The 25354-nt window shown below is 29.4% G+C and overlaps 2 protein-coding genes across 8 annotated transcripts; both read right to left on the bottom strand.

Moving 5' to 3' along the window:
- Positions 1 to 5309: 5309 nt before the first annotated feature.
- On the bottom strand, positions 5310 to 8538 carry LOC117924984 (acyl carrier protein 1, chloroplastic-like). Its single transcript, XM_034843789.1, has 4 exons — positions 8405 to 8538; positions 5991 to 6089; positions 5777 to 5899; positions 5310 to 5662 (listed from the first exon to the last, which is right to left on the bottom strand). Exons 1-4 carry the CDS (start codon positions 8468 to 8470, stop codon positions 5531 to 5533), a joined length of 420 nt encoding a protein of 139 aa, XP_034699680.1. The 5' UTR covers positions 8471 to 8538; the 3' UTR covers positions 5310 to 5530.
- A 2279-nt stretch (positions 8539 to 10817) lies between these two features.
- LOC117923293 (poly(A) polymerase I-like) lies at positions 10818 to 20022 on the bottom strand. 7 transcript variants are annotated; one of them, XR_004652603.1, is made up of 16 exons: positions 19829 to 20020; positions 19524 to 19623; positions 19275 to 19391; positions 18755 to 18852; positions 16754 to 16837; positions 16478 to 16611; positions 16301 to 16373; positions 16157 to 16202; positions 15933 to 16042; positions 15725 to 15832; positions 15564 to 15623; positions 13751 to 13812; positions 11783 to 12098; positions 11469 to 11698; positions 11259 to 11318; positions 11043 to 11134 (listed from the first exon to the last, which is right to left on the bottom strand). XR_004652603.1 is itself a non-coding variant. In XM_034841528.1 (14 exons), the coding sequence occupies exons 1-14, from the start codon at positions 19904 to 19906 to the stop codon at positions 10907 to 10909; spliced, it is 1503 nt and encodes a 500-aa protein (XP_034697419.1). In that variant the 5' UTR covers positions 19907 to 20018; the 3' UTR covers positions 10818 to 10906. The 7 variants fall into 7 exon arrangements, 5 of the variants coding, with proteins under 5 accessions (XP_034697419.1, XP_034697411.1, XP_034697435.1 ...); XR_004652604.1 differs by lacking the exon at positions 11259 to 11318 and having other exon boundaries at positions 11052 to 11134; XM_034841528.1 differs by lacking the exons at positions 11259 to 11318; positions 11469 to 11698 and having other exon boundaries at positions 10818 to 11134; positions 11783 to 12033; positions 15771 to 15832; positions 19829 to 20018.
- Positions 20023 to 25354: the final 5332 nt, after the last annotated feature.

The following is a 25354-nucleotide window of genomic DNA, read 5'->3' as shown; positions in this document are numbered from 1 at the left end:
GAGTCAGTCCGAATCTAGGATACGAAAGAAGCTGAATCTTGACCGTACACGTCAGCGATCCTAAGCCACGAGGAAGTTCAGTGGTGGAAGGTCTGAGTCATCGTGGCTCATCATCTCGCTGGTTTTGGATTCAATTCCTCATCACACAATTTGGAATATTTCCTTCAAGAAAATAGAAGTTTCTTCCTATAATTATACTATTATTAATTAATTAATTGTAGAAATATTTTTTTTCATTTTTAAATTATTCATTTAATCATATTTTCTTAATAGTAATTTACATTAGTTATTTTAATACAAATAAATACAAACAAAACAAACATAACCATAATTTCTTATTTTTAACCATATCCTTTTTATTACTATTTTGCAACATAAGTTGATTTAATTTTAATCTCTTCTTATCCTTATTTACTATGTTTATTTCACTGTAAATAAATAAAATAAAAATATATTTAAGGTATTATGAAACCATATGTTATTCTTTAAATTATTTGTAAAAACATATTTAATTCAAATTAAGTTTTTCGGTGGAATAAATTAGAATAGGATATATCCCGTGTATCATATATTATTAGATAAAAAATATATATATTAAAATATAATTTTTAATGGGATATAATATCTTTAAATATTATATTTATATTTAATTTATAAAATAATAAAAATATAAAATGAAATATATATTATTTTTTAATGTTTAAAATAAAAATCATATTATATTCCAATATTTTTTATTTAAAAAAATATGAAATTTCTATTATATTTACCAATATTCATTATTAAAACTTTGAAATTTTATAAAAAAATAATATATATATATATATATATATATATATATATATATATATATATTAAATAATACATTATGATTTAATAATATTTTTAATCAAAATTTTAATTTTATAATAAAAATTTTATTATGATAAATCTTTTTATTTTTTCAATAGTTAGAAAAACTTAAAGGCTTTATTTATTTTTTATTTTTTTAATTTGTGCCCTTTTTGGTTTTTTCAAATTTGATTTTACTATGAAAAATTTTATATAAGGAAGGAAAATAAATTAAATAGATTCGAAGAAGTATGTAAAAATAATTTAATGACTTTAAATTTATTTTTATTTTCTTTTCTCTTTTTTTTACTTCTATTTTTATACTCTCTTTTATTTTCCTCACATTTTAGATCAAATTTTTCAAAAACCAAATATAATCATAATGTATTTATATACCTTCAACAAGAGAGAAAATGAAAAAATAAAAAACTAGGAAACTTCATCGTTTTCTTTTAATTTAAAATTTCTATGCCCTCAATGCCAAATTTTTCTTAATATTCTGAATTTCCTTTCCATTTATAACTCATATGTTAATAGGTATTAAAATAAATAAATGTTTCGGTAAGTAAAGCATTACTTTTTTAATAAGTGGGGATTTTTTGTACAAAAATTAGGAAAAAGTGTAACACAATAAAAATATTTGAAAATCTCATTTGGATACAATTTAAAAAAAAAAAAAAACCAAAAGATAACTATAAGTTTTATATAAAAGGTAAACACCTCAATTCAAAAAATACTTTCAAAATTTTAAAATTTGAAGTAGTAATTTTTTTTTAATAATAGTTTTTTTTTTAAATCATTACCTTCCTCTAAAAGTTTTTGTATTTTATATATAATTTATTATTATTATTATTATTTATTTTAAAAAATATAGAAAACATGAAGTATGTTTGAATCTTTAAAACAAAAATGAAGACCACATTTTGATTGGCTTTTGAGAAGGCAAAAACTTCCTTTCTAAGTCAAATTTGAATCTTTTAATTGTGTTTAGGAAGTTTTGATTGTAGTGCTTATCACCTTTAAAACATGATAATAGAGCATTTTTTCAAAGGTGATTTTGACTTATTTGTGAAGCTCTATAAACTTTAATAAAAAATTTATAACACTATTTTATTTTTATCGTTCATTTAACGAAAAGTATAAAACAAATCTAAGGGTAGCAATATCCTTAAAGTATTTTTCAAGTTTTATTTACATTTTGCATTAAACAATTTTCAATACAAAAATTGTTCAATCGAGGTTGATATCAATTTTGATAGTAACAAGACAAAAAGAATCTTTCATATAGCCATCAAAGAAAAGTATACATGGATCAAATGAGGAAATTAAGAAAAATCAAGAAAATATTTATTTAAAGTTTGTCATTAGTACATTTTATATAAAATAATGGAAGCACTAAATTAGGATGACATAGTTAACAAAATTATTTATGTCAAATCTAGTTCTAATTGGTCGGTTGGTTAGTTTTACATATATCATGTCCTAAACTCACTTGGGACACTCAAGAATACTTATAGAATTTTCATGAAAGGAAACTTGTATTACACTAGAATGCTTTATAAGGCTAGATTGTTATTAAGTATTCGGCGCCCTAACTAAATGAGGCGAATCTCTTATTTATAGGCACCCAAGGTGTTCAGTGTCTTGGTCAAATAAGGTCAATCTCTTATTTATAAGCACCTAAGGAAGTCTCTCAAAACCATCAAGGTTCCTTACATTTATAGAATTCTCTATAAATGCCTACATAAAAAATATGTATAAAAGTTATCTGAAACTCTCTAGAATGTTCTACATCTTTCTATTTCTTTCTCTTTCTTTTATCATTGTATAGAGATATATAGACATCTTTAAGCTTCTTTAGAATCTTTCACACTTCTTTACTAGTAGATAAGTGATGTTTTAATAGGGTTCTAAATGCTTTATGCTCTCCTTTAAAAGTTCAAGGAATAGTCATTTGAGCATGTTGTAATGTTTTCTAAGACATCATTTTTAGTGAATATTATTGTCTATTTGGTTGTGGGTTTTACAATCAATTTTATGTTTTTAAAAATTATTAATATTGTTTGTTCGTTATTCTCTAATAACAATTTTTAAAAACAAAGTGAAATAAAGAACAAGTAAAAGTTGTTTTTATTGATTAAAAAAAATCATAAAAATATAAATAAAAATGAACATGATATTATTCTCTTTCTTTCCCATGATCTAATTTTGATATAAAACATTTTCAAATATGATTTTCCTTTTAATTACATGTGTTTTTCTAAATTTTTTCTTAACTTTTTTGAAATTTTTTATTAAGCAAATAAATTCCAAATCAAATTATACTTCATAAATAAAATTTATTAATTTTCAAAAATAATTTGTAACTTAAAACCGATTTAATTAATATTAAAAAGTAACGAAACTCAATAACAATAGAAAGTTATAAACCAAAATTTATTTGAAATGTTTGGATTAGTTTCAAAAAAATTGGTCTAAAACGACTTTATTGTTTATCTTCTATATAGAATCATTATTTTCTATTTTTTTACATGGCAAATAAACTAAAATTTAAACAAAACTTAATGCGTTAGATTCATTAACAAGTCTAATAATTTTTAAATATGATTTAGAACTCAAATAGTAGCTCAATTAATACTAGAAATTTATGGACAAAAATTGATGTAGAACGACTTTATTGTTTTACTTTTACATAAAATCATTATTTTTCGATTTTTTGTCATAGGCAAATAAATAAGACTTAATGTGTTGGATTCATTAACAAGTTTAATAATTTTTAAAATAACTTAAAACTCAAATAATGATCTAATCAATATTAGAAATTTATGGATAAAAATTGGTGTAGAATAACTTTATTGTTTCTCTTATACATAGAATCAATATTTTCCATTTTTTTTCACTAGAGAAATTAAACAAGATTTAATGCGTTGGCTTTATTAACAAGTTTAATAATTTTTAAAAATAATTTGAAACCCAAATAATGAACTCATTAATACCATACATTATAGATAAAAGTTGGTTCATAATGAGTTTATGCACATAATTATATTTTTATAAATTTTTTCATTATAAAATGAACTTTAAATCAAATGGCATTTTGTATTGTATTTATTAATGAGTTTAACAATTTATTTGAAACTCAAAAAATAGATATAATTATTATAAAAATAATAATATATCAAAACCAATATATCTTTAATGTTTCTCCTATACACACAACTATTTAATGTTTCTCCTATACACACAACTATATTGTTTGAATTTGGATAAATAAATTATAAATTAAGTAAGATATAATTAATAATTTAAATTCTTTAATGAATTTTTAAATTTCAAGAATAATTTTGGAATAAAAAATCGATTTAAGTAATTACAAATTAAATCAATACATTATAAAATATTATATTCATAATTTAGTACTAAATGTCTACATGAAATGAAAACCTTGACTCATGTTAAAAAAAAAAAGGATAATTTTTCTTCATTATTCATTTAAAATAAAACATTGTTAATAATTATTATTATTCATTTTTAACCACAAGAAATTTATGGAGATGTTATTATCCTTATGTTTCTAACATGTAATAAAATAATATATTTGTAATAAAAAATATAATTTATGATTTTATTGTAATATTATTATTCATGATTTACTAAAAACTATTTTTTTTAATTTATTTGTAATTACCAAACTATTTTCATTTTTAATAAGACTTGACTTAAATTTAATTTACATTATATAAATTGAATTTACAATGTTTTGACAAAACAAAAACAAAAACAATTATTTTTAAAAGCAATTTAACCAATCAAGTTTTTTGTTTTTTACTTTTTAAAAATAACTTGTCAAACACCCTTATTTTTATAAAACACTAAAAAAACTATTTTTTTTCTTTAACTTAAAAACAAGTTTCAAAAATCATGGCATTTTTTTTTTTTTGTAAAAAATAAAAGAAAAATATAATAAAGAACATATTATATTTTAATGTTTGGTAGAAAAATTATACTGCATTCAAATATTTGACATTAAAAAATTTAAATCTATTTTGTATTATTTGGAAATTGTTAAATACAATTTAAGATTTATCAAGTAATTTTGATTTATTTGTTATTCATATTCATGATTAAAATATGTAACATTTTAAATTATTTAATCACAAATTTATAATTTTTTAATCAAGATTTTTTGTTTTACAAAATAAGTAAAAAAAAAAAAATGATTGATATGTGGGACATATATATTCCATATCTCAACTTAAGCCTAACATGTCCATAAAATACAAAAAATTATTGAATGATATATCCTACTGTTTATCTTATCTCATATTTGGTTGAATATAAGGTACTGTTTATCTTATCTCATATTTGGTTGAATATAAGGTATGATAAGTAATGAGATTACTTATTATATCTCTTATCCTATTTCATTATACATCATGTGAACCAAATATTGTGTAGGAGAAGAAGCGACAAGATTGTGGTGTCTAGAAGCATCATCATTCAATAAGGCCGGTCATAAAACTAGAATAGTGAAGTTTAAAACAATCATTAGTTTCAAGATAAAAATGGATGGAAAGCTAATGGGACCAATATTTTTAGAAAAGTTACAAAAAAATGAAAGCAGGACAAGATCAAATTCCTCTTCATGGCTTTTACTTAAAGTCCAAAACTTCTACTCTGCAGCTAACCGGTTGGTTTTCTAAGCTTCACTGTTCTTCTGGACAAGCTTCTCTATCAAATCTGCTGCTTCTTGGACTGTTGTTATGTTCTGAGAGCTTTCCTCTTCCACGCTGATCCCGAACTCTTCCTCCAAACTCATTACTATCTCCACCTGTGACCAGTAATTTATAATGTTAGTAGTATGTAAGATGGTTAATCCTCGTAAACATGTGGGATTTTATTGGGGGTTTGTTTATCAAAAGATAAAGAAGTATATTGGGCGTACTGTGTCAAGAGAATCAGCACCAAGGGCAGCAAACTTGGACTCTGGGGTGAGTTCAGACTCAGCAGGCAATGCAAGTTGTTTCTTTACTATCTCACACACTTTCTGTACTGTCTCTGGCTTAGCCTGCAAACTCAGCACAACTACTCCCTTATTTTCTTCTTTTAAAGAAACAGAAGGAAAATGAAAGCAAGAGGAAAAAATAAAATGAACATACCGAGCAAGAGACACGGAAGCGGGAAGTTCTCAACGAAGGGAAGCCACTCTTTGTCCAACCTACAGTTACCATCTTCAGACTTGAGGCCTTTCCAGTGATCTGCAAAAATATAATCTTAGCATCCAAAGGTCTTCATTTTGACATAAGATACATCTTATTTGCATACTCAGCTTCTCAAGCTCTGAATCTTATGGACTTACTTGCCACTCTAGCATTCACACAACTAAGAGTCCGTTTGGTAGTGATTTTAGGAAACGTTTCTAACATTTCTTGCACTTGAAAATTTTTATCTTTCAAGTGTTAGAAAAGTTAGAAACGCTTCGTAGAATCACTATCAAATGCACTCTAAATGTCATACAATTGCACAAACATTAGGGAAAAACTTTCAGGTAATTTAACCAAGAAAAATAAACAGTGAAGTATATAATACATAGGTCAAAGGATAGTCCTCAAAGAAACCGAAAGTGTAAAACATTATCTGATCTTCTATCTCATATCTCTGATAAATATGAGTCTGTCCAAAGTTTGTGCCTTAGAATTGACTGTTCTGATCTTTGCAATGAAGGACCATTTCAAAACACTGCCCTTGTAAGTAAGAAGGGAGAACTCCCAACAAATTGGAAGCACTTTGTTCCCTAGGCACAAATCACAACACACATGAATAACCAATTGATAATTACATCAACATTCTAAAACACTTCAATGAACATGTCCATCAAATCCAACTATTCCTTCAAGGAAATGCCTAACTAGATAACATCAAACATCCCATGATAAAATTTTGAAGTTCCCAAATGTGGGGGGCTTGGACAGTGGACTGGAGTGGGAGGGACTCTAGACCCTAAACCCCTTACCATCTGCATACATATATGAAGTAACAGCTAAGAAGATATGGACCATACTCTTCATTAACAAGGTGGTTGAACATGTGACTTTGATATAATATAAAAAGGTCAACGTATGAACCTAGAAGATATATTATATCCCCTCATCCCTCTTAAATTCTTCTAAACCTTCTGGAGCACAAGACATCAACATTAAAAACAGAAACTCTAGAAATTTGACCTCTGTTACCATATAAAACTACATCTTGCCAGAACTCAAGCTCCGGTACCATATAAAACCACTACTTGCCCCAGAAACTTTAAGCTTAGGCTATTATTGCCCTAACAATGTACATATATTCAGCCATTGCAACTTCTGTACCTCATATAATAAACCTCCAATAAGCATGTGCAAAAATTAAGGCTGAATGCATGCACCCAAGAGGACAAAAATAAAAGGCCAAACGAAGGCCTTTCTGAAACAAAATCTCAAATAAAAGTACATAAAAAGTAGCATATCATCAATCAATCTGCCCCTTCAACTGAAATCAACAATGCCATTATGAATTCAAAAAAACCTCACTCGATGCTACTGAGTCAGATCTCAAATCTCCATCCAGTAAGATGAGTTCGTTCACAGTCCTTTTGGTTGCTGAGGAAACCAAAGCAAAGGAGGAAACAGAAAACATCAAATCTCACATGTTAGAATTGAATTGGCTACCATCGGATTTCAAGCTCATTTTCATTTCCCGTGATCTTCAGCAACCAAATGCAACGCTTAAGAAAATTTAACTTCAAAATAACTTCTAACTGTTTGAAATCTGAGAAAAGGTTAAAATTGAATCCACTATTGTAAGATTCAAAGCCCATTTCCTTTTCCTGTGATTTCTCAGAAACCAAAGGGAGCATTAAAAAACTAACTTCAAGATAGCTTAAATTTTTTGAAATCTCACAAAAGGTTAAAATGAATTGGCTCTTGTAAGAGTCCAAGCTCATTTCATTTCCTGCACTTCCTCAGCATCCAATCGGAGCATTAAGGAAAAGTACATTCCAAGATAGCTTAAATTGTTTGAAATCTCACAATCCCACTACAAGTTAGAATGAAATTGGCTTTCCTAAGAACCCAACCTCATTTCGTTTTTCCTGTATTTTCAGAGAATTCAAAGCACCATTAAAGAAATTAAATTAAGTTCAAAATAGATTAAACGGTTTGAGATCTTACAACAGGCTAGAATCCTAATATTCCAAGCTCATTTTATTTTCCTGCATTTTCACAGCGACCAAACACAGCACAAAAGAAAATCAAGTTCAAGATAGCATAAACTATTTTAGACCTCACAAAATGTTACAGTCATTCGCTGTTAGCATTAAGGTTCCATGCTCATTTCATTTTCCAGTATTTTCTCACCAACCGAACAGAGCACTAAAGAAAATCAAATACAATATACTTAAACTGATTTAGGTCTCATAACAGGTTACAATCACAGACTGATGTAAGATTCCAAAGCTCATTTCATTTTCCTGCACTTTCTCAGCAACCAAACGGAGCATTTAGAAACTTAAAACTCCAAAATAACTTAAAAGTATTACCTGGCTACTCTTCAAGAGCTTCAATGAAGATCCGAAGGTAACAGAGGTGGCAGAGACAGCGGCCATTGAAGCTCGAAGGAGAGAGAGTATGAGAGGTGACAGAGATGAAGAGATGGATAACGAGGGATTCCAAACCTGAGAACGATTGTGAACCGGAGAACTAGTTTTTATATCGCGTAAAGCTCCTTAGATCGCAACCGTTGGATTCAATTTTTTATTTTACGTGGATCGTACGGCTGGTATGCGGCAATGACAACGTGGCAGTGCGCTGGCACTCCGAATGTAGACAATCGCTTTTATAGTTGGCTTGGCATCCTCCGATGGACCAATCGGGAGGAAACACGTGTCAAAACTTGTCTAACTAAAAAAAGGTTTCTGTGAAAATAAAATTTACCTTTTCAAAAAAACAAAATTTATTATAAAAAATAAATTAATTTTTTTTATTTGCAATTCCTATGAAAAACGAGTTCAATGTTGATCTTCTTCTTGTATTGAATTAGTTTTTCTAAAAAACAAACAAGTTCCACTTTATACAAACTAGTTACGATTTTGTAAATATTTTTTGAAATAATCATTTCTAATTTTTTTTTTAAATTGTTAAAGTCGTGCAAAATACTCTAATTAAGCATATAAAAGACGTTTTGTTAGACGTTTTAGAAATTAAATATATCTTTTTTCTTTTGGATTAATTGATTGAAAAAGATAAAAAATCATAAATTTATAAAATTAACATCTCTCTTTTTTAAACTAGAAGAGTAATCCATTTTTTTTGACACAAATACCCTTTAATATTTTCATTATTTATAAGTATGTCTTAAAAGTAAAGACTATATTTGCAAGAAAAAAATGATGATATTTTTGTCCACAATGAATATTTTTTTTTATAAAAAAATGTGGGAGGTTAGATTTGTAATTTTATATTTATTTTATCTCTTTTAATCGGTTATCCATTCTTCTTTTTTTCTTTTTAATGGTAATCACTATAAAATTTGTTATTAACACAAAAAAATAAAAATGATGATTATTACTGTTTTCTTTATTAAACTTTTCAAATATCCATATAATCTTTATCCTAGTCTTTCAATGTTGTAATAAGCCCAGGGTTGTTGAAAATTCATTACTTTCTCTTACTTTTTTCTTTTAATTATTCTCTCTATTTTATTTAATTTTACAACAAAATTATCCTTATTTTAAATTAAAAATATTATTAAAATATAATTTCCAATCATAAATACATTAGTATAACTTCTACTTCTAATAGTTTAGGGCTAGCCACCCTTCAACTTTTTGCATGTTTTACACTTCATTCCTCACATTTAAAATTCAACACTTTGTCCGTTCAATTACAAACCTTTTGTAAAATTATAAAATGATTTGTTTTTTTTCACATTTTGATTCAAACACGGGTTTGAATTAGCAATTTAGGAGTTAAATTTCTTAAATGTCTTCAAAATTTAATAACTCTTAATTTTAATTTTTTAATTTTAAAGATATGTCTACAAAACTGTTCATGTGATAGTTTTGAAGTTGAACAGTAAGTGCTTTTTCTTTTTTCTTTTTTTCACATTTTAACTTTATTTTCAGTCAACAAAGGTAAAGTATTACTCTTTTAACAAATTTAGAAGATAAAATATTAAGTTTGAGCAAAGTTTAGAAGACGCAAAAGAGGGAGAGGGTAAAATATATTTACCCCAACAATTTTTTACTTCTATCCAAATAATCCCAAAAGCCAAATATCATCCAAAACTTGTACTTAGGAGAAGCCCTGTTGGCAAGATTGAAGATTGACTACAACAATTATGTCTTCCTCCAAGGCAAACGGGCGCAAACCTATCCCAGTGAGATGGAGTTCATGGGTTGTACGCTACTAGACTATGATTCGATAAGGTTCGAGGGAAAGAAAATTGATAAAAAAAGATTAGGAAAAAAACGAATAATTTATAATTCACTTTTTGTTTGTCTATTGAAAAATCGAGAAAAATAAACAAATTTACAAAAAAAATAAAATAAAATTAAATGCATTATTTCCAAACTCTTCTCACATTTTTTCTTGAACTTTGAAAATAAATATTTTTAGCATTTTCTTCCCTCTTTTTTCCTTGGATGACATGGTATCCAAACATAAGAAAATTATTTTTTAAACATTTTCCCCCTTTGCAATTTGCAAGATCAAACATATCCCTAAATTCATGATCTATTTTTCACTTGTTTTATATAATTTTCCAAACTTACTTCCCCACACCTAATAAAGCAAGTGTGATTCACCTTATGCTGAATACCTTTTCCAGAAACTTTCCCAGCTGAAAGCATCCCCATTCCATGTCTGTGACCCCCGAGCTTACAATGAAGGCAAAGGATTCAAACCAAAGGAAAGGATGAAGATACCGAGGAAATGGGTTACTGCAAATGCTGCTGAGGATAAAACCAATTAATATTATAACATTTGATTTATCAAAAAAAATATGAGATTTGAGACAAGCTTTGCTCCATAATATTAATTGACTAAGAATTTTGGTTTACAAAATTGTCCTCTTTGTTGAGGCTTAGAGGGTAAACGGTGTCAAAAACGATCCTCGCAAACACATGCCGAACCTCACGAAGGCTTCCCAATGCTAAGAACTCGTAGTCGATCCTACTCCCTTGTTTTGGTACGAATCCCTTCTCAGCACCCCCTTGTACGCACTCAAAGATCTTAGATGCTCTCAGGAATGATGCCAATGAGATAAAAACCTGTGAAATGGAAGAAAGCCGGAAGAGAAAGGGCCACAGATAAGAACCAAGCAAGAAGCTCAAACGATCACACAGATAAACATCTTAGTTATGCCGAAAAAACAAAAAGAAGAAAGAAAATTACTAGCATCAGAACAGGGATGACTATCATGGTGATGTTGAGGACTAGCTGGAGATTTAGGATCTATTTAACAACATTTTCCAAAACAGTTAGTTAAAAAAATGTTTTTGAACAAAATTTTATTTGGCAATTCAAATATGAAAAACAGTGTTCTTGCTCATATATAATGCAAGAGTTTTCAAAGCATTATCTAAATTTTCAACTGTTTCTCACCTGAAAACATCTCAAATTTGTACCAAAAGGCAATTTGCCTTCATAACAAATTCTTTTTTCTGGAAGAACAATTACCAAACAGACCCTTAGAATTTCATCCTAGAAGGATTGCACAAGTGGGATTCATAAGCAGTAAATCTCAGGACCTACTCCCAAGGCTCAAGTACATTTGAAATTTGTAATGTAATACACTGCCACGATAGCATAGAATTGAAGCCAAGACACATGATCTGGTCAAGGAAAACTTCAATTATCTGTTTGGATAACAACCAGGTTGCCAAAATTAAAGGTTAATGAAAGAGTTGAAAACTCACCAGATCTGAGTATGGTGCTCGTGGGTATTTGCTCATTGCTTGGGAAACAAAATGTTCATCTGTCATCTTCATCAATGCAGATTTCACCGATGCTGCAAGATCCATGATCTCGTCTATCAAGGATTCATCCGAGTCTAGATCCTGAGGTTCTAATAATTCACTGAAGCTCTGGTCATGAGGTTGGGAGATTCTCCTTGCAATTTCCACCGCTTCCGACAAGGATCCACCATTGTGCACAGCAAGGCTGAATGCTGCAACAACCATGGGGTGCCGAGGTTGGTCAACCAAGGCCTTATGAAATGCTAACATACCAATCCTGTGATCGTTAACCCACGATTACCTTGTAAGTACAGCCACCTCAGATATACAGAAGAATATCATAAATCAATTTATTAGAGAAACATAGAAATCCAACATTATGGCTATGTTTGGTTCCTGGGAAGTATTAAGGAAAGAAAAAAATATTATGTTTGGTTTCACTATGGGAAATATAAAATAAATCAAATATAATTAAAATTACTTATTAACTTGTGCATTTTCAAACTATTTAATCTTTATATAGAAGAAAAAAAAGTGAAATGAGTTTTAAAAATCATATAAAAATAATTTATTTTGTATATTTTTTATTTTCCTTCAAATTTTTTTCTTCCATTTTTTCTTTCTATTTTCTTTCCTCCACATTTTCCCTCAAACTTTCCAAGAACCAAACATAGACTATGAGTTTGGTATAAATTATCCCCTAAGAAATTTGTAAATCAAAAAAGCTATGGTAACAGGAACACTAACTTCTGCCAGGAAATTAGTGGGTAGGTAATTTGGATAGAAAGCCCCCCAAGTGAAACTATGATACTCAGGTGGGAGGGTGCTTATGGAGTTCTGTTTCCCAGATGCATTTCACTGTTACACTCCTTAATATTATTTCCATCTACAGAGGAAAAAACAAAAAACCAACAACAACATGGCTTCGTTGCAACTATTTGGAGTCAGATTCACCGTTTCACTCTACCTAGATCCATACTTCCTATTAAATCATTCACCAGCTCAAAATAGACTTGCAGACACTCACTACAAGAAAACAGGTAACTAATGTGGATAAATAAATATCACCAAGAAGAACACCAGGCCTTTGTACGTAACTAGTTAATATTAAGTGATTTTACTGTATTGAGAGCCCATTTGGGTGTTATTTTGATAGGGCTAGAAACACTTCTTTATGTTTGGAAATGTTTCCTAACAGAAACTAGCTGTTTAACCAACTTCCAAAAATCACTTTTAAAATCTAGAGAATCACTTGAAGTGATTATTGGAAAATGTGATTTTTCCAAAATTCACTTCTTGTTTTAAAACACTATCAAAACACTTATTTGGTTTATATCTAAACATCAAGTGATTCTCTTTAAAAATGCTTTAAATGAAAACAATACTAATAAAAGCACTATAGACTAGAAGTACTTATCAAAAATTGCTCCCAAACGGAATCTTATAGCTTGTGTTTGAACATAAGTACCACTTATCAAACAATTTATCCTTCCCAGCCAATGATGTCATCTGTTAGTTGGTCAAGAGGCAAGCTTAGTCACTTCAATCTCCATTAAAATGGGACGGCCTATATATTGTAACTAGCAATGAATCAAATTGTAATGCACTGAATCACCTTTTTCAACAAATTATGCAATACAAAAAGAAGCATTTAAATCATAATTGAAACCAACAAATGAAAATCTTTTATGAATTTTTTTTGATAGGTAAATAGGAGAATATATTAAAAAGCGCTAACAAAAGGTGTAGCCAAGTACAACGAAAATCTTTTATGAATGCAAACAACCTTACAAATTTCACAATGAATCACATGTTAACACTCTGACAAATATGCCACAGCTTGGAGTAATGAGGTAAGGCAAGTAATTTCAACTTCAAATTGTTTAGTACACAGATTGAAGAGGTTTCAATTGCAGAGAAAGTTCTTACCATAAGCTATTATGGCATGGCCGATCAGGTGCCACAAGTCTATCCAGGTTTGAAAACAAAGACTGCAGAACAACATAACCATAAATAAATCAGACACCCTTGAAAACTGAGCTGGAAAATGATTTGTCTATTTTGCCAACATTGGACAATAGAAGGTGAAGTAAAGATCAGAGAACATCCAAAAAGAACATTGGATTTCTTGTGAAAGAGTATTAGATATGCATCATGGAGACCATCATGCTAATACAATATAGCATAATACAATAAGATTAGATGGTTGCTCAGGACAGAATGCAACTAGTAAGGTTTTAAAGCAATCTAAGGTGCATGAAGGATGTGAAACTGAGCTCAGTACAAAGAGTTGAGTGAAAATGCAAGAGATCCTCAAATAAAGCCACATTAGTTGCTTAATTGTTTGACATCAACATTTATATCTGGAGCTTCTAATATAGTAGCAAGTGTTTGAAATTAATGTGGGCATCTTGCTCTTAAAATCCCAATCATTCAGCTAATCACTAGGTCTTTTGAAGATGGTCCTTAGTGTTTCCATTCTAGATTGAACAGAAACTAGAGTTTTCTGACTTGAGATAAGTAAACAAGAGGGAGTAAAGCAGGAAAAATGGGATTTCATGAAAAATCAACCTCCCAGTAGAGAGAGATTGTCAATCAATTGCTTCTTTGATATTTAGACAATCAATGAGTATAACAACTAATATATCTATGCTGCCACAAATGCACTTGGGTAGAGCACCCCGGTACTCTTCAGAACAACCCTCTCATTGCACCAAAGGTCCAAGGTATCAGAAGGTTGTGTGAGGTTCAGCTTAAGGAGAGCCAGGAAGTCACTGTGCTCAACCCTGAACAGATGGCATAGGAAGTAGGGACCTGAATCCCCTTAACTTCAGTTGAAGGTCTGTATGAAATCGAAGAATGTTCCAAGAAGAAGAGATGTCAGATATGAGCTTGAGGAACCTCTTCCTACGATCTCTTCTTGAGTGGTCTCAACAGTTTATGGACGTGGACTATCTCTCTTTTCTGAATTTGTTGGGTGTTTGGATTGTTGGTTAACTTTGTCCTTTCTAGGTTTTTTTCCTCCTTTGTTGCCTTGGGTTTGGCTTTCTTTGTATACTGCCGGTGTACATAGGGAGCGCCCCCTGTTTTGGCGTATTTTTATTTGATTTCTTTTCTTCGTCTATCAAAAAAAAAATTCCTTCCTGTTTCTGAAGTGGTTCTAAAGGAGAGAATTATCCTTCCAGTCTTTGACTGGAGCACTGGGCTCAAATCCAAGTGGGGATGGTTAGAAGATTGGAAATAACTGCTACAGCCAGAATCTCCAACATACAGAAAAGCAAAGGCAGAAATCCAAAACAGCAAAAGGCAGGATTTCGAGCCAGAAAAGGTAGAAATTCTGGGACCTCAATAAATGGGTAAAAGGTAATGAAAAAGGAAAAACCAATGCTCCTTCTTTTATTTTTAAAGGTGGTGAGCGCAATTGGACCATCACCTCATTTAGGAAAAAGCCTGCTATGCCTCCTTATAAATTGCCAAACCTTAAACACCTGGGCAAGGAAATCACTCCACTCCTATAGCCTAGTGCCTCCATATTGCCATAGTCCCTCAACCCCGTTTTTTCTGTATCCCAACCATTGCCACCTTTCCCACCTCATTGATTTACTTGGTATCTCTCCACCAACTAAGAATCTGATGCACTTGCTAGGAAATAGCCACTCAGTTTACAAAAGAATGCAAGAAAGGTTTGGTATGGGCATTACATGATGACATAAGCAGTCAGAAAATAAGCATTTGCACTCACCAAAAGCATGTTTGATCTCTGATCACGTCTTCGAAAACCTTGGGAAACAAGATATGCTGCCTGTATGATTCAATTATCACATTATCAGTAGATAAACATATAAGAGGATGGAAACTAATGAATGCAATTTACTCATCAACAGCAGGGGAAAAACCCCATACTTGGATGGGTAGAAGTATCTCCAGGAGTCCAAATTTCCATAATAACCTCAAGGAAGCTTCTGCAGACCCATAAGCTAGCATGTAATTCATTTCCATGAGTATCCTTCCCTACAACATTTGGAAGCAAGAAAAAATGGGAATCATGATAGACTTTGACATGATTAAGGAGCACAATTAGTCTACGTCTAGGGACCAGACTTTTGAATACCTTATCGAGTCTTAACACTGAGCAAGATAACTCTCTTACAGAATGAGCTATATCTTTAGTGAAACGAAACCCTAAACGTGCTGCAATTCTAACCCCACGCAAAATGCGAGCTGTAGAATTAGCATTGTATAGAGTTAGATGCCACTTTTTACAAGACACAGGCCAAATGATATGGACTTTATGCAGGTATGTCCACTATATTTTACAACCAAATAGATACTCACCGCAATCCTCCACAAAAGAAATATTAGCAGGGATTACAGTCCGTACCTACAGAGAGACATTAGATGTCATAAGCATTTGCATCTGCTTCAAACAAGTTTATACCAACTCTTGGAACTGACACAGTTAAAGAGATACATGCACACTTTAGCTTTTTTGATATCTTGCATCCCGCCCATATAGTCATACACTATCTTTGTGTAAGGATCAAACATCAACCTACAAAGACAAAGCAAGCATTAACAAAATCTAAACAAAAAATTACATCTGGAATTTAACCATATACTCATTCTGTCTTCCACTACAATCACCAAGTATATTACCCATTAATAGTAAAGTCCCGCTGTAGACAATTCCTCCAGCGAATATAATCATGATCATCACAATCAGGAGGTCTTCTGAGAATATAATCAAGTTTCCTACCAGTTCTCTTTCCAGAAGTGCTAAAACTTGAAACCTACTTCATAACAGAATCCGTTTTAATAGTGAGAAAGGGAAAGACAGCGAAAAAATCTTCTTTCAGGTAAAATTAAGTGCTCCATTTATTTATTATCTAGTAATCAGATGAAATGTACATGAAAATCACACAGATGACAGACCTCAACAATGGTATCATTGACATGCACATGGCATATGGGAAATCGCTTTCCAACTACTTCACATCGGGGAAATACTCTCAGTACCTGCAGAGGATTGTAAAAATTAAATTTGATGCATTAGAGACCCCAAGTAAAGGAATTTGAGAATCATTGTACCATAAAACCCCCAAAAAAATCTGGAACTATTTACAAGTGCCAAAATATAGGAGTTGTTTGCACAGACAAAAACAAGGAGTTCAATATGAGTGTCGTCCTAGGAACCTTCATCTCTGACAAGTTCATCAAAAAGATAATGGCAAAGTGGAATTAAATAACAGAAATCCACCAATGTAATTCATTGTGAAATTAATTGTATGTACATGGATACTTTAAAATACATGAACTACCAGTAATATAAACAACATGGCAAGAGTATGGGTATGTGATGTGTGTCTGACTTTCATAGTGCTAAGCACGTACCTGTGTCCAACAGAGGGAAACAGGGACATATTCCTAATCTACTAAAAGTCCCTGGGATAATATCTTAATAAATTTGTACTGCTTGGATGTTTCAAAGAGGATGAAGCATTCATTTTGACAAGCCTATCCAAAAAAAAAACAAAAGTATTCATGTTGACAACACTCTGTCACAGACATTTTCTGACCATGGAGCCAAAAAACATAAAGAGAGCATAGAATAGATGACTTTGGCTTAGGAGACATATGAGTATTGTTTTAGCTAGATACTTTTAGCTGTCTCCCAATATCCAAAACCTATGTTACATAGATACTAGAAAATATGTGGAGTACCCATGTTGGATAAGACAAGATAAGGGTACTCTTTCATTTTATTTCATTGTCATCTTTGCTATATTTCCTTTCCTGCAATGAATCTTACACTCCAGAGTATATGTTTTCGCAGTTTAGATATAGGATATATGGTTAGCATGCTTACCAGTCAGAGATGTACCAAATGAGCATGTCCAACAAAGAAAAGGAGGGAAAACTTCCTAGATCATCACCCAATTAGGTTTGCAATTTTATCACTTCTTATCATTTATTTCCTTGGCTTTCTCTTAAATAAGTTTTATGGATATACCACCCACATGAGAGAAAGAGAGAGATAGCATTCTTCTATTTTGTTACTTAGTTTATCACTTTTTATCACTTATTTTCTTGGCTTTCTCTTAAATAAGTTTTGCGGATATATCCTCCACATGAGAAAGAGAAAGAGAGATGTCAACATTCTTCCCTATCTTCTTTGACATAAAGGAAATAGTGAAACAAATCCTAGATCAAGTTCCCTACTTCTATGTTATTAATAAACTCATCTACCATGCTCTCCATAAGGCAAGTTGAGAACATGCTTCTATTTCTTCTTTGAAATAAAAAGAAATTCTAGATCAAGTTCCCTTCTTCTATGTTATTAAGAAATTCATTTACAATCCTTTTCTTAAGGCAAGTTAAACACTTACCTTATTCTTTTAAGAAAGGATACAACATATGGTCTAGAATGCCATCTTACAAGCCTTGCATATTAGAACAGCCCTTGGATGCTTGTTCACCTTTGGATACCAAAACCATGGGACAAATATTAAGACCTGCCCAAGTGACATGAATGCATAGGTTCCATTATGCTTTGATTGCAAGCCTAACACAATTAAATAGTTTTTCTACTAAAACAACCTCCTCAAGAAATCACTGGAACCATACTTAGAAATGAGAAGGATTTCTAGAGAATTTTTAGAATATCTTGTCTTTACAAAAACACTAGTTCAAAGCTCTATATGGTTGATGGTTATATTTTATAAACTATCAACTAAAAATACAAAAGTATTAGATTGATTAAAAAATTGTAAAAAACCAATATTCTACTTTATCTTCTACAAGATATATTCCAGTTGTCAAAATGTTAATCAACACAAACCAATACATTTGGCACGCATATCAAACATCAATCTCAAATGAATCTCAAGATGATGTGCATCTCAATGGATCATGAAAGGAGAAAGAGATAATAACCTCCTTAAGTTCAGCTGAAGTTATGATGTCAAAGTCTTTAGGAGTTCTCTTCAGGATAAGGTCCCGTACACAACCTCCAACAAGGTACACTTCATATCCTGTAGTGTGACAAAAAGGACCATTTTCAGCAACAGAAAATAAATCATTTACTTTAATTAATAAAATGCAAAGAGGAAGAGGAAGTAGATTCACACAAAAGACGCATCAATTCAATTACTGGATTTTGCATTCTCATTTAAAATCAAAGCAACTGGTCTGAACTTGTCCATATTAACCCTGTCTTTGCAGGGAGTAACTAAAGCAGCATTCAACAAATTCAACAGCATATTAAACGACATCAATTCCTTCAAGTTAGATGTCTGATGCTTTCAATAATTTTAGATCAAATCTATGAATTGCAATTGGAAAATTTAGTTTAGAAATTCTTAAAACATCAATATCACCATAGTCCATAAAGAGGCGATGCAAATTTCTGTTTGATTGCTGAGAAACCATGGGAAATGAAAATATATATATATACCTTTTTTTTTAAGTCCATTTAAAACATATCTTGTGGGCTTTGCAATCATCGACGTCCTAATCCCGAGGTCTTTAGAATTCAACTTCTTCCATTCAGGTGCCTTAGAAGCACCATTACCTACATAACCACAAAACAATTCAAAACTCTCAGGTATCAGATTATTACGACAAACAACTACCCAAATACTACCAAAAACCTTCAAAACAAAAAAGGCATCAGCTAAGAAGTTATCAAAGATCCAAAACTTACCTCTTCCATCATAAGTAGCCCAATGAGGTTCTTCTTCCTTCGTAACACCCACGGGTTCAGGAGGCGATTCAACAGTTGCAACATTGCTGCGGTGTCGAACCTATAGTAAAATGCAAAAAATATCTATGAAATCGATTTCTCTGACACAACTATTAGCTTAGTTAAGCTGAATTTTCCTTTTCTTTTTTTCACAAAGCACGTAATCTGATATTTTCTTTTCTTCTATTTTCCTGTGTTTTCTCGGAACCCAAACATAGGGTACCCGTCATGAAATACTAGGGTTTTTTTTCCAGCAAAGGAGAGACCTTGTGAACGCAGTAAACGAGAGGACGACGGAAAGTGAGGTAACTTCTACAGGAAAATCCAAGAACAGCAATCGCCATTGATGAGATTTCGATATCACAAGATTCACAACGTTGGAAATGCACACAATACAAAGCGTGAATCTGGAGAATTTTAGGGTTTTCAGCTTCTGAAATGATAAATGAGGGACAGCCGGTAAATGAATTATCGGCCTCGGATATTTTGGCATCGGGTGATCGACTCGACTATGAATGGGCCATATCAGGATCAGCCCGCTGATTATGAATGGGCCAGCCTTTCTACCCATTTGGGTTACCTTTTGATGGGCCTGAAGTTCTCTAGGTTAAACGTGTTACCTAAGATGGTGAAACGTGATGATCAAAAGTACTAATTTTCTTAGGTAAGCTTATATTTCCATGTAAAAAGACCATTATATACACGTTTTTATAGTTCAATTTTTTTATGCCTAACTTGGCTAATATATTATTAGAAGAGCTTAAACAAGATAAAAAAAAAATTAGTATAGAAATTAGAAAAATAATATTTCTTACATAAGTTTTCTATTGATTTATATGAAATTATTATTAATATCGCCTTTTTAAAAAAATATAATGTTCTACTTTTGCTCATAAATTTAAGATGACAAACAAAAAAAAAAAAGGGGAGGGGGAAATTACCATTTGGGGTAAGCTAGAGGTGATCTACTTTGGGAAGGGTAGGACAAAAGAGAGAAAATTCTCTCAAATGTCAACTAACATAACAATGGATTGAAATGCCATAAATATACTTCAACTAAAAGTAGTGAAATTCAATTCAAAATATTTAAAGTACTTGACTTTTCTTGTCAATACAACCCCCACATTATTTGTAACCATTTAGGTCTTAGCCTTTGAAAATTGTTATATAGGATTATATAGTATAATTTACTATTTAAAACCAAAATGCTTATAAGAAATATTTTTAAAAACAACATCTAATGTGCTTTTTTACACATTCCTATTTATACTATAATTTTTACTTTTATTTAGAAAAATAAGTTTAAGAATTATGTAATAAGAATGATAATTTTTTTCTAATTTTAAATTGATAAATCATGTTTGAGGAAGATAGAACGTTTAATTTTTTATTTGAATTGTCTAAAATAATAAGAAAATGATGAAGAATGTCTAATAGTTTTTTATTTTATTTTATATAAGAACATAATCTTTGTATATATTTTTCTTTACATAATGTTTTTCTTAATTATATAAATAAATAAATAAATATATATATATATATATATATATTTAATATGGATGATATATCATGTGTTGGATTAGGGGTGGTAATGAGATGTTTTTTTTTTATACCCGCTCCATCTCGCCCTTAATGAGACATGTTTGAAATTTAAATAAATTGGTTTGAGATTTTTAAAAAAAAAACCTACAATGATTAAGGTATTTTTTTGTTGTACCTTGATTATATATAAAATTTAATTTCAAAAATTTAATTTAATTTAATTTAATTTTTATTTTCCTATTTTAATATATATAATAAATTAATAATAAAAAAATATTCTTAAAATACATTATAAAAAAATTATAATATTTTGATTGTTTATAAAAATATGTTTATTTTAATATAATTTATTTATTTTTTAAATTAAAAAAAAATTAAACAGGGCTAAATAAACCCGTTTAATTTTTTTAAAAGAAAAAAATGAAAAATATTTTAAATAAATGGGACTTGGGATAAGGCCAACCACACCTGAGTAATGATAAAATGACAAAATGACTAAATATACTATATTAATGAGTTAATATAAAATAATTTATGATGTTAATACAAAATAATACACTAGATTAATAATACATAGTTTATTAAATTATTTTTATAACAATTCTAGCATTCAATTGGACTTATAATTTGCAAGTCCAAGTAATAAAATTATCTTTATTTTGATATGCACTATTGGATGATTGTCTTTGTCACCATAACAAAGTGTGATTCACGAAGCAATATAGAAAACGACATTAAAAGGGTAAAAATATCTTATAATAAATTTGGTTATTCACAAAAATTCATGAAACAAGTGATCCTTCCAATTATTATCGGCCCTTGGTAGTTTTTCCTTTTGTTTGTGTCACCCCTCTATATGGAATCAAATATTATATATAATATATGTATTTGTTTATTATTAGACCATGGATTATTATAAATAAATATAGTTTTATATCATAATAATTTGTTTATTAATTATAAGTATATTAAAATATTTTATTAAATTATTTTAAAATAAACAATATAGTAAACAAATATAATATTTAATAATATATATCACAAAAATAGTAATACTATATTTACATTAATATATCTTACAACATGATGTACATTATATAAAATTCTAATTATATTTATATTTACTATTTTTTACATTAGAAAATAAAATAAAATATAATAAAATTTTACAAATTTAATTTTCTATAAATAGTTTTTAGCTTTCTAATCAAATGTCATTTTGTAAGAAAAAAATAAATAGGAAATAAAAACCATTTTCAATATATATATATAGTAAAAAAATCCTCAAAAAGGTTTTCTAAACAAATGCAACCTAACAAATCTTTCTTAAAAGTTATTCAGTTTTGTATGAGAACAGATGGTGAGAATCTCGGGACAGTCTCCTCCTTTTGGACTATCAATTAATTGCTAGATATGGACAATGGGATTTATTATACGGGCCAGCCCAACCTAGCTATTGGCTGGGCCAGCTCAAGTATGGTGCTGAAATATTCTGACTCATATCCAGCAAAGGCTGAATTATTGGAACTAGGCTTTGGGCCCAACCTTGTCCTTCTTGTACCCTTTTTTTTTCTTCTCAAAAATAAAAAATAAATAAATTTGGTCTTTGCCTTAAATGACACGTTTTAAACGCAAGGTATGAAAACAAATAATGATCATAAGATTGTACAACTTGCATTCCCACTTAGGTATACTGAATGACTTCTCATATAGCCTTTTATTTCCCTAGATAATTCAAACACTTTAACTAGTCTATGTCGTTTTATGCATTAGCCATGTGACGTGTAACGATGGGTCTATGTGTACATTGAATAATAGGACATCTATAAATAAAATAAAATTAAAAAATAAATTAGAATGTAATCGATAAATCAACTTGATAAGCTAATATAATTTAATGCCTTAATTTTAGTCATTAAGCATATTAAGTGAAATATAACATCACTAAGCTCACTTATAGATGGAAGCGGTGTGAGATAAGAACCTCACTAAGCACACGTACAAAAATCTAGGATAAGAGCCTTAATTATAAACGTACTTGCTAAAGCGACTGGTGTAAAATATAAGTATTAACATGTGACAATTGCTTAACATTAATATTCTCTTACACGATGCAAGCACTTATGCATATTACCTTGACATTAGCTTTTCAATACTTCAAGAACCACTCAATTTAGAGTTCAAATGAGAGAGAAATCCATATCAAAACTAGCATAAGTCAAACGGTTTTTTGATGAATCAAATTTTATCGCTAGGTATGTTATTGAACTCTCAAGTTGCCGCTCTCTACAACCTATCAAATTTTGCTAGTTAGTATGTTTTGAATTTCTTGAGTTGCCACCAACTTCGGCTTATCAAATCTCTCTACTTGAAGTGATCAATACCTCACAATTTGCCACCAAATTCAACATTTTAGATCTCGTTTTGAATGACCCACATGTTATCATATGGTTGGTCCCATGCGAGCACATAATTAGTCTATGTAGTAGCAAATATTTGATTCACATTTCAATACCTTTTCATCCACATGATTGATCCATGTATTAACATCATGCCAACATTTTTTGTACTCTTATTTAAACTTGATATTAATTTAAAGAAATAAGTTAGTTGAAATTAGTATTCTAAATTTATAAGAATCATTATATAAAATTCTCAATTTTTAATAACATTTTTATCTATCATAATCATCAACTATTTCTTTCAATATTTCTTTTTTTTTATGAGCTCCTTACTTGATATTAATAAATGTAAATATGTTAAATTTAATAGTTTTTTTTTAAATTAAGTTAATTTATCAAACAAACTTAATACTTAAGATAAGAACCGAGTAATAATTTTAAAGTTAACAAATTCACCAAAATTCATATTAAGTCATCTTAAATCATTGAGACTTGATTAGTGGGCTGGCTAATAGTTTTTTTTTTTTTTAAATATTAATAACAATTTGAGTAATTTTATTAAAATTATGAGTTAAAAAGAACTTTAAGTCGCTTCTTATAAAATCTCTATCTTAAGTTATATATAAGAAACTATATCATATTTAATGAACTTTACTTATTTAAAAATTACAATTTGGCTTTCATTTCAACTTTTGGTTAAAAAATTCAAACTAGGGATATTAATAGGGTAGGTATTTTCAAGCCTTCCCTAACTTACCCCCTTAGATCGTATTCGTATTTGGGAGAGGTCTGAATAGGTAATTGTCCCAATTGACGTGTTTATATATATGATTTTTTTTTTTCATTTTTCTTTTTCAATTATATTTAAAATAAAAATGTAAGGTTGCTTTTTTTATAAAAATAATAAAAATTAATGAAATTATTTATAGAATATAAAATTTGTGTTTATTTTAGATTTAAAAATAATGAAATTTAAAAAAAAAATTGAACAACATAGGGTAGGATAGATTTGTGAAATTTCATAATCCATCCCACCTTGCTCCAATATGAATTTGAATTTGAAATAAGAATGTATTTAAATAATGAAAATAGGATTGAGATGAGGGTGATATGTCCAAAACTTGCCCCATTATCCTTATCCCAAATAAAACTTAAGTATTTAGGAGATGTTTGGTTACATTTTTTATTTTATACTTTTAAAAATAGAAAATCTCATAAACATGATGGGATGAAGGTGATTCACCCCAAACTTACCTTTATTGATATCCTTATCTCAAACAAAAGTTATATTTAGGTGATGTTTGGATATATTTCCTAATTTTTATTTTAAAAAATATGGAGTCATATACAAAATGAAGGAATTCTTATACATAAAATAATTGGATATTTATTGTACTTGAAAATATTTTGTAAAATTTAAGGTCATATTGGCTCCTAAAAAAAAAATAAGAGAAAGAAAATAAAAAGAAAAAAATAGAAGAAAGAAACAAATGATGAAAAATAAAAAATAGATTTAAAACTAATGGATTATTTTGATGATGTTATTCAAACTCATTTAATTGATTTTTCTTTTTTTATATAAAAATTAAATAAATTAAAAGTAAGTAAATTTTTTAATTATATTTGATTTTATTTTATATATTTTTTTGTAAATTAAATAAGTCACAATTCTTTTTTTTTAATATTTTTTTGGTATTTTATCGGGAACAAATGTTTCCTCAAAATTTTAAAACTTTTTTAAACAATTAAAACATAAGATAGATTTTTTTTTATAAAAAAAAGTGTGTTATAAACACTTCAATTCAACTTCATTGTATGTTCCTTTAAAAAAAATTGAAATCACGTTTG

Source organism: Vitis riparia, chromosome 1 (genome assembly GCF_004353265.1).
Source record: "Vitis riparia cultivar Riparia Gloire de Montpellier isolate 1030 chromosome 1, EGFV_Vit.rip_1.0, whole genome shotgun sequence".
In the NCBI taxonomy this organism is placed as follows: Eukaryota; Viridiplantae; Streptophyta; class Magnoliopsida; order Vitales; family Vitaceae; genus Vitis; species Vitis riparia.
Note: the sequence above shows the minus strand (reverse complement) of the source record. Positions and strands in the feature narration are given on the sequence as shown.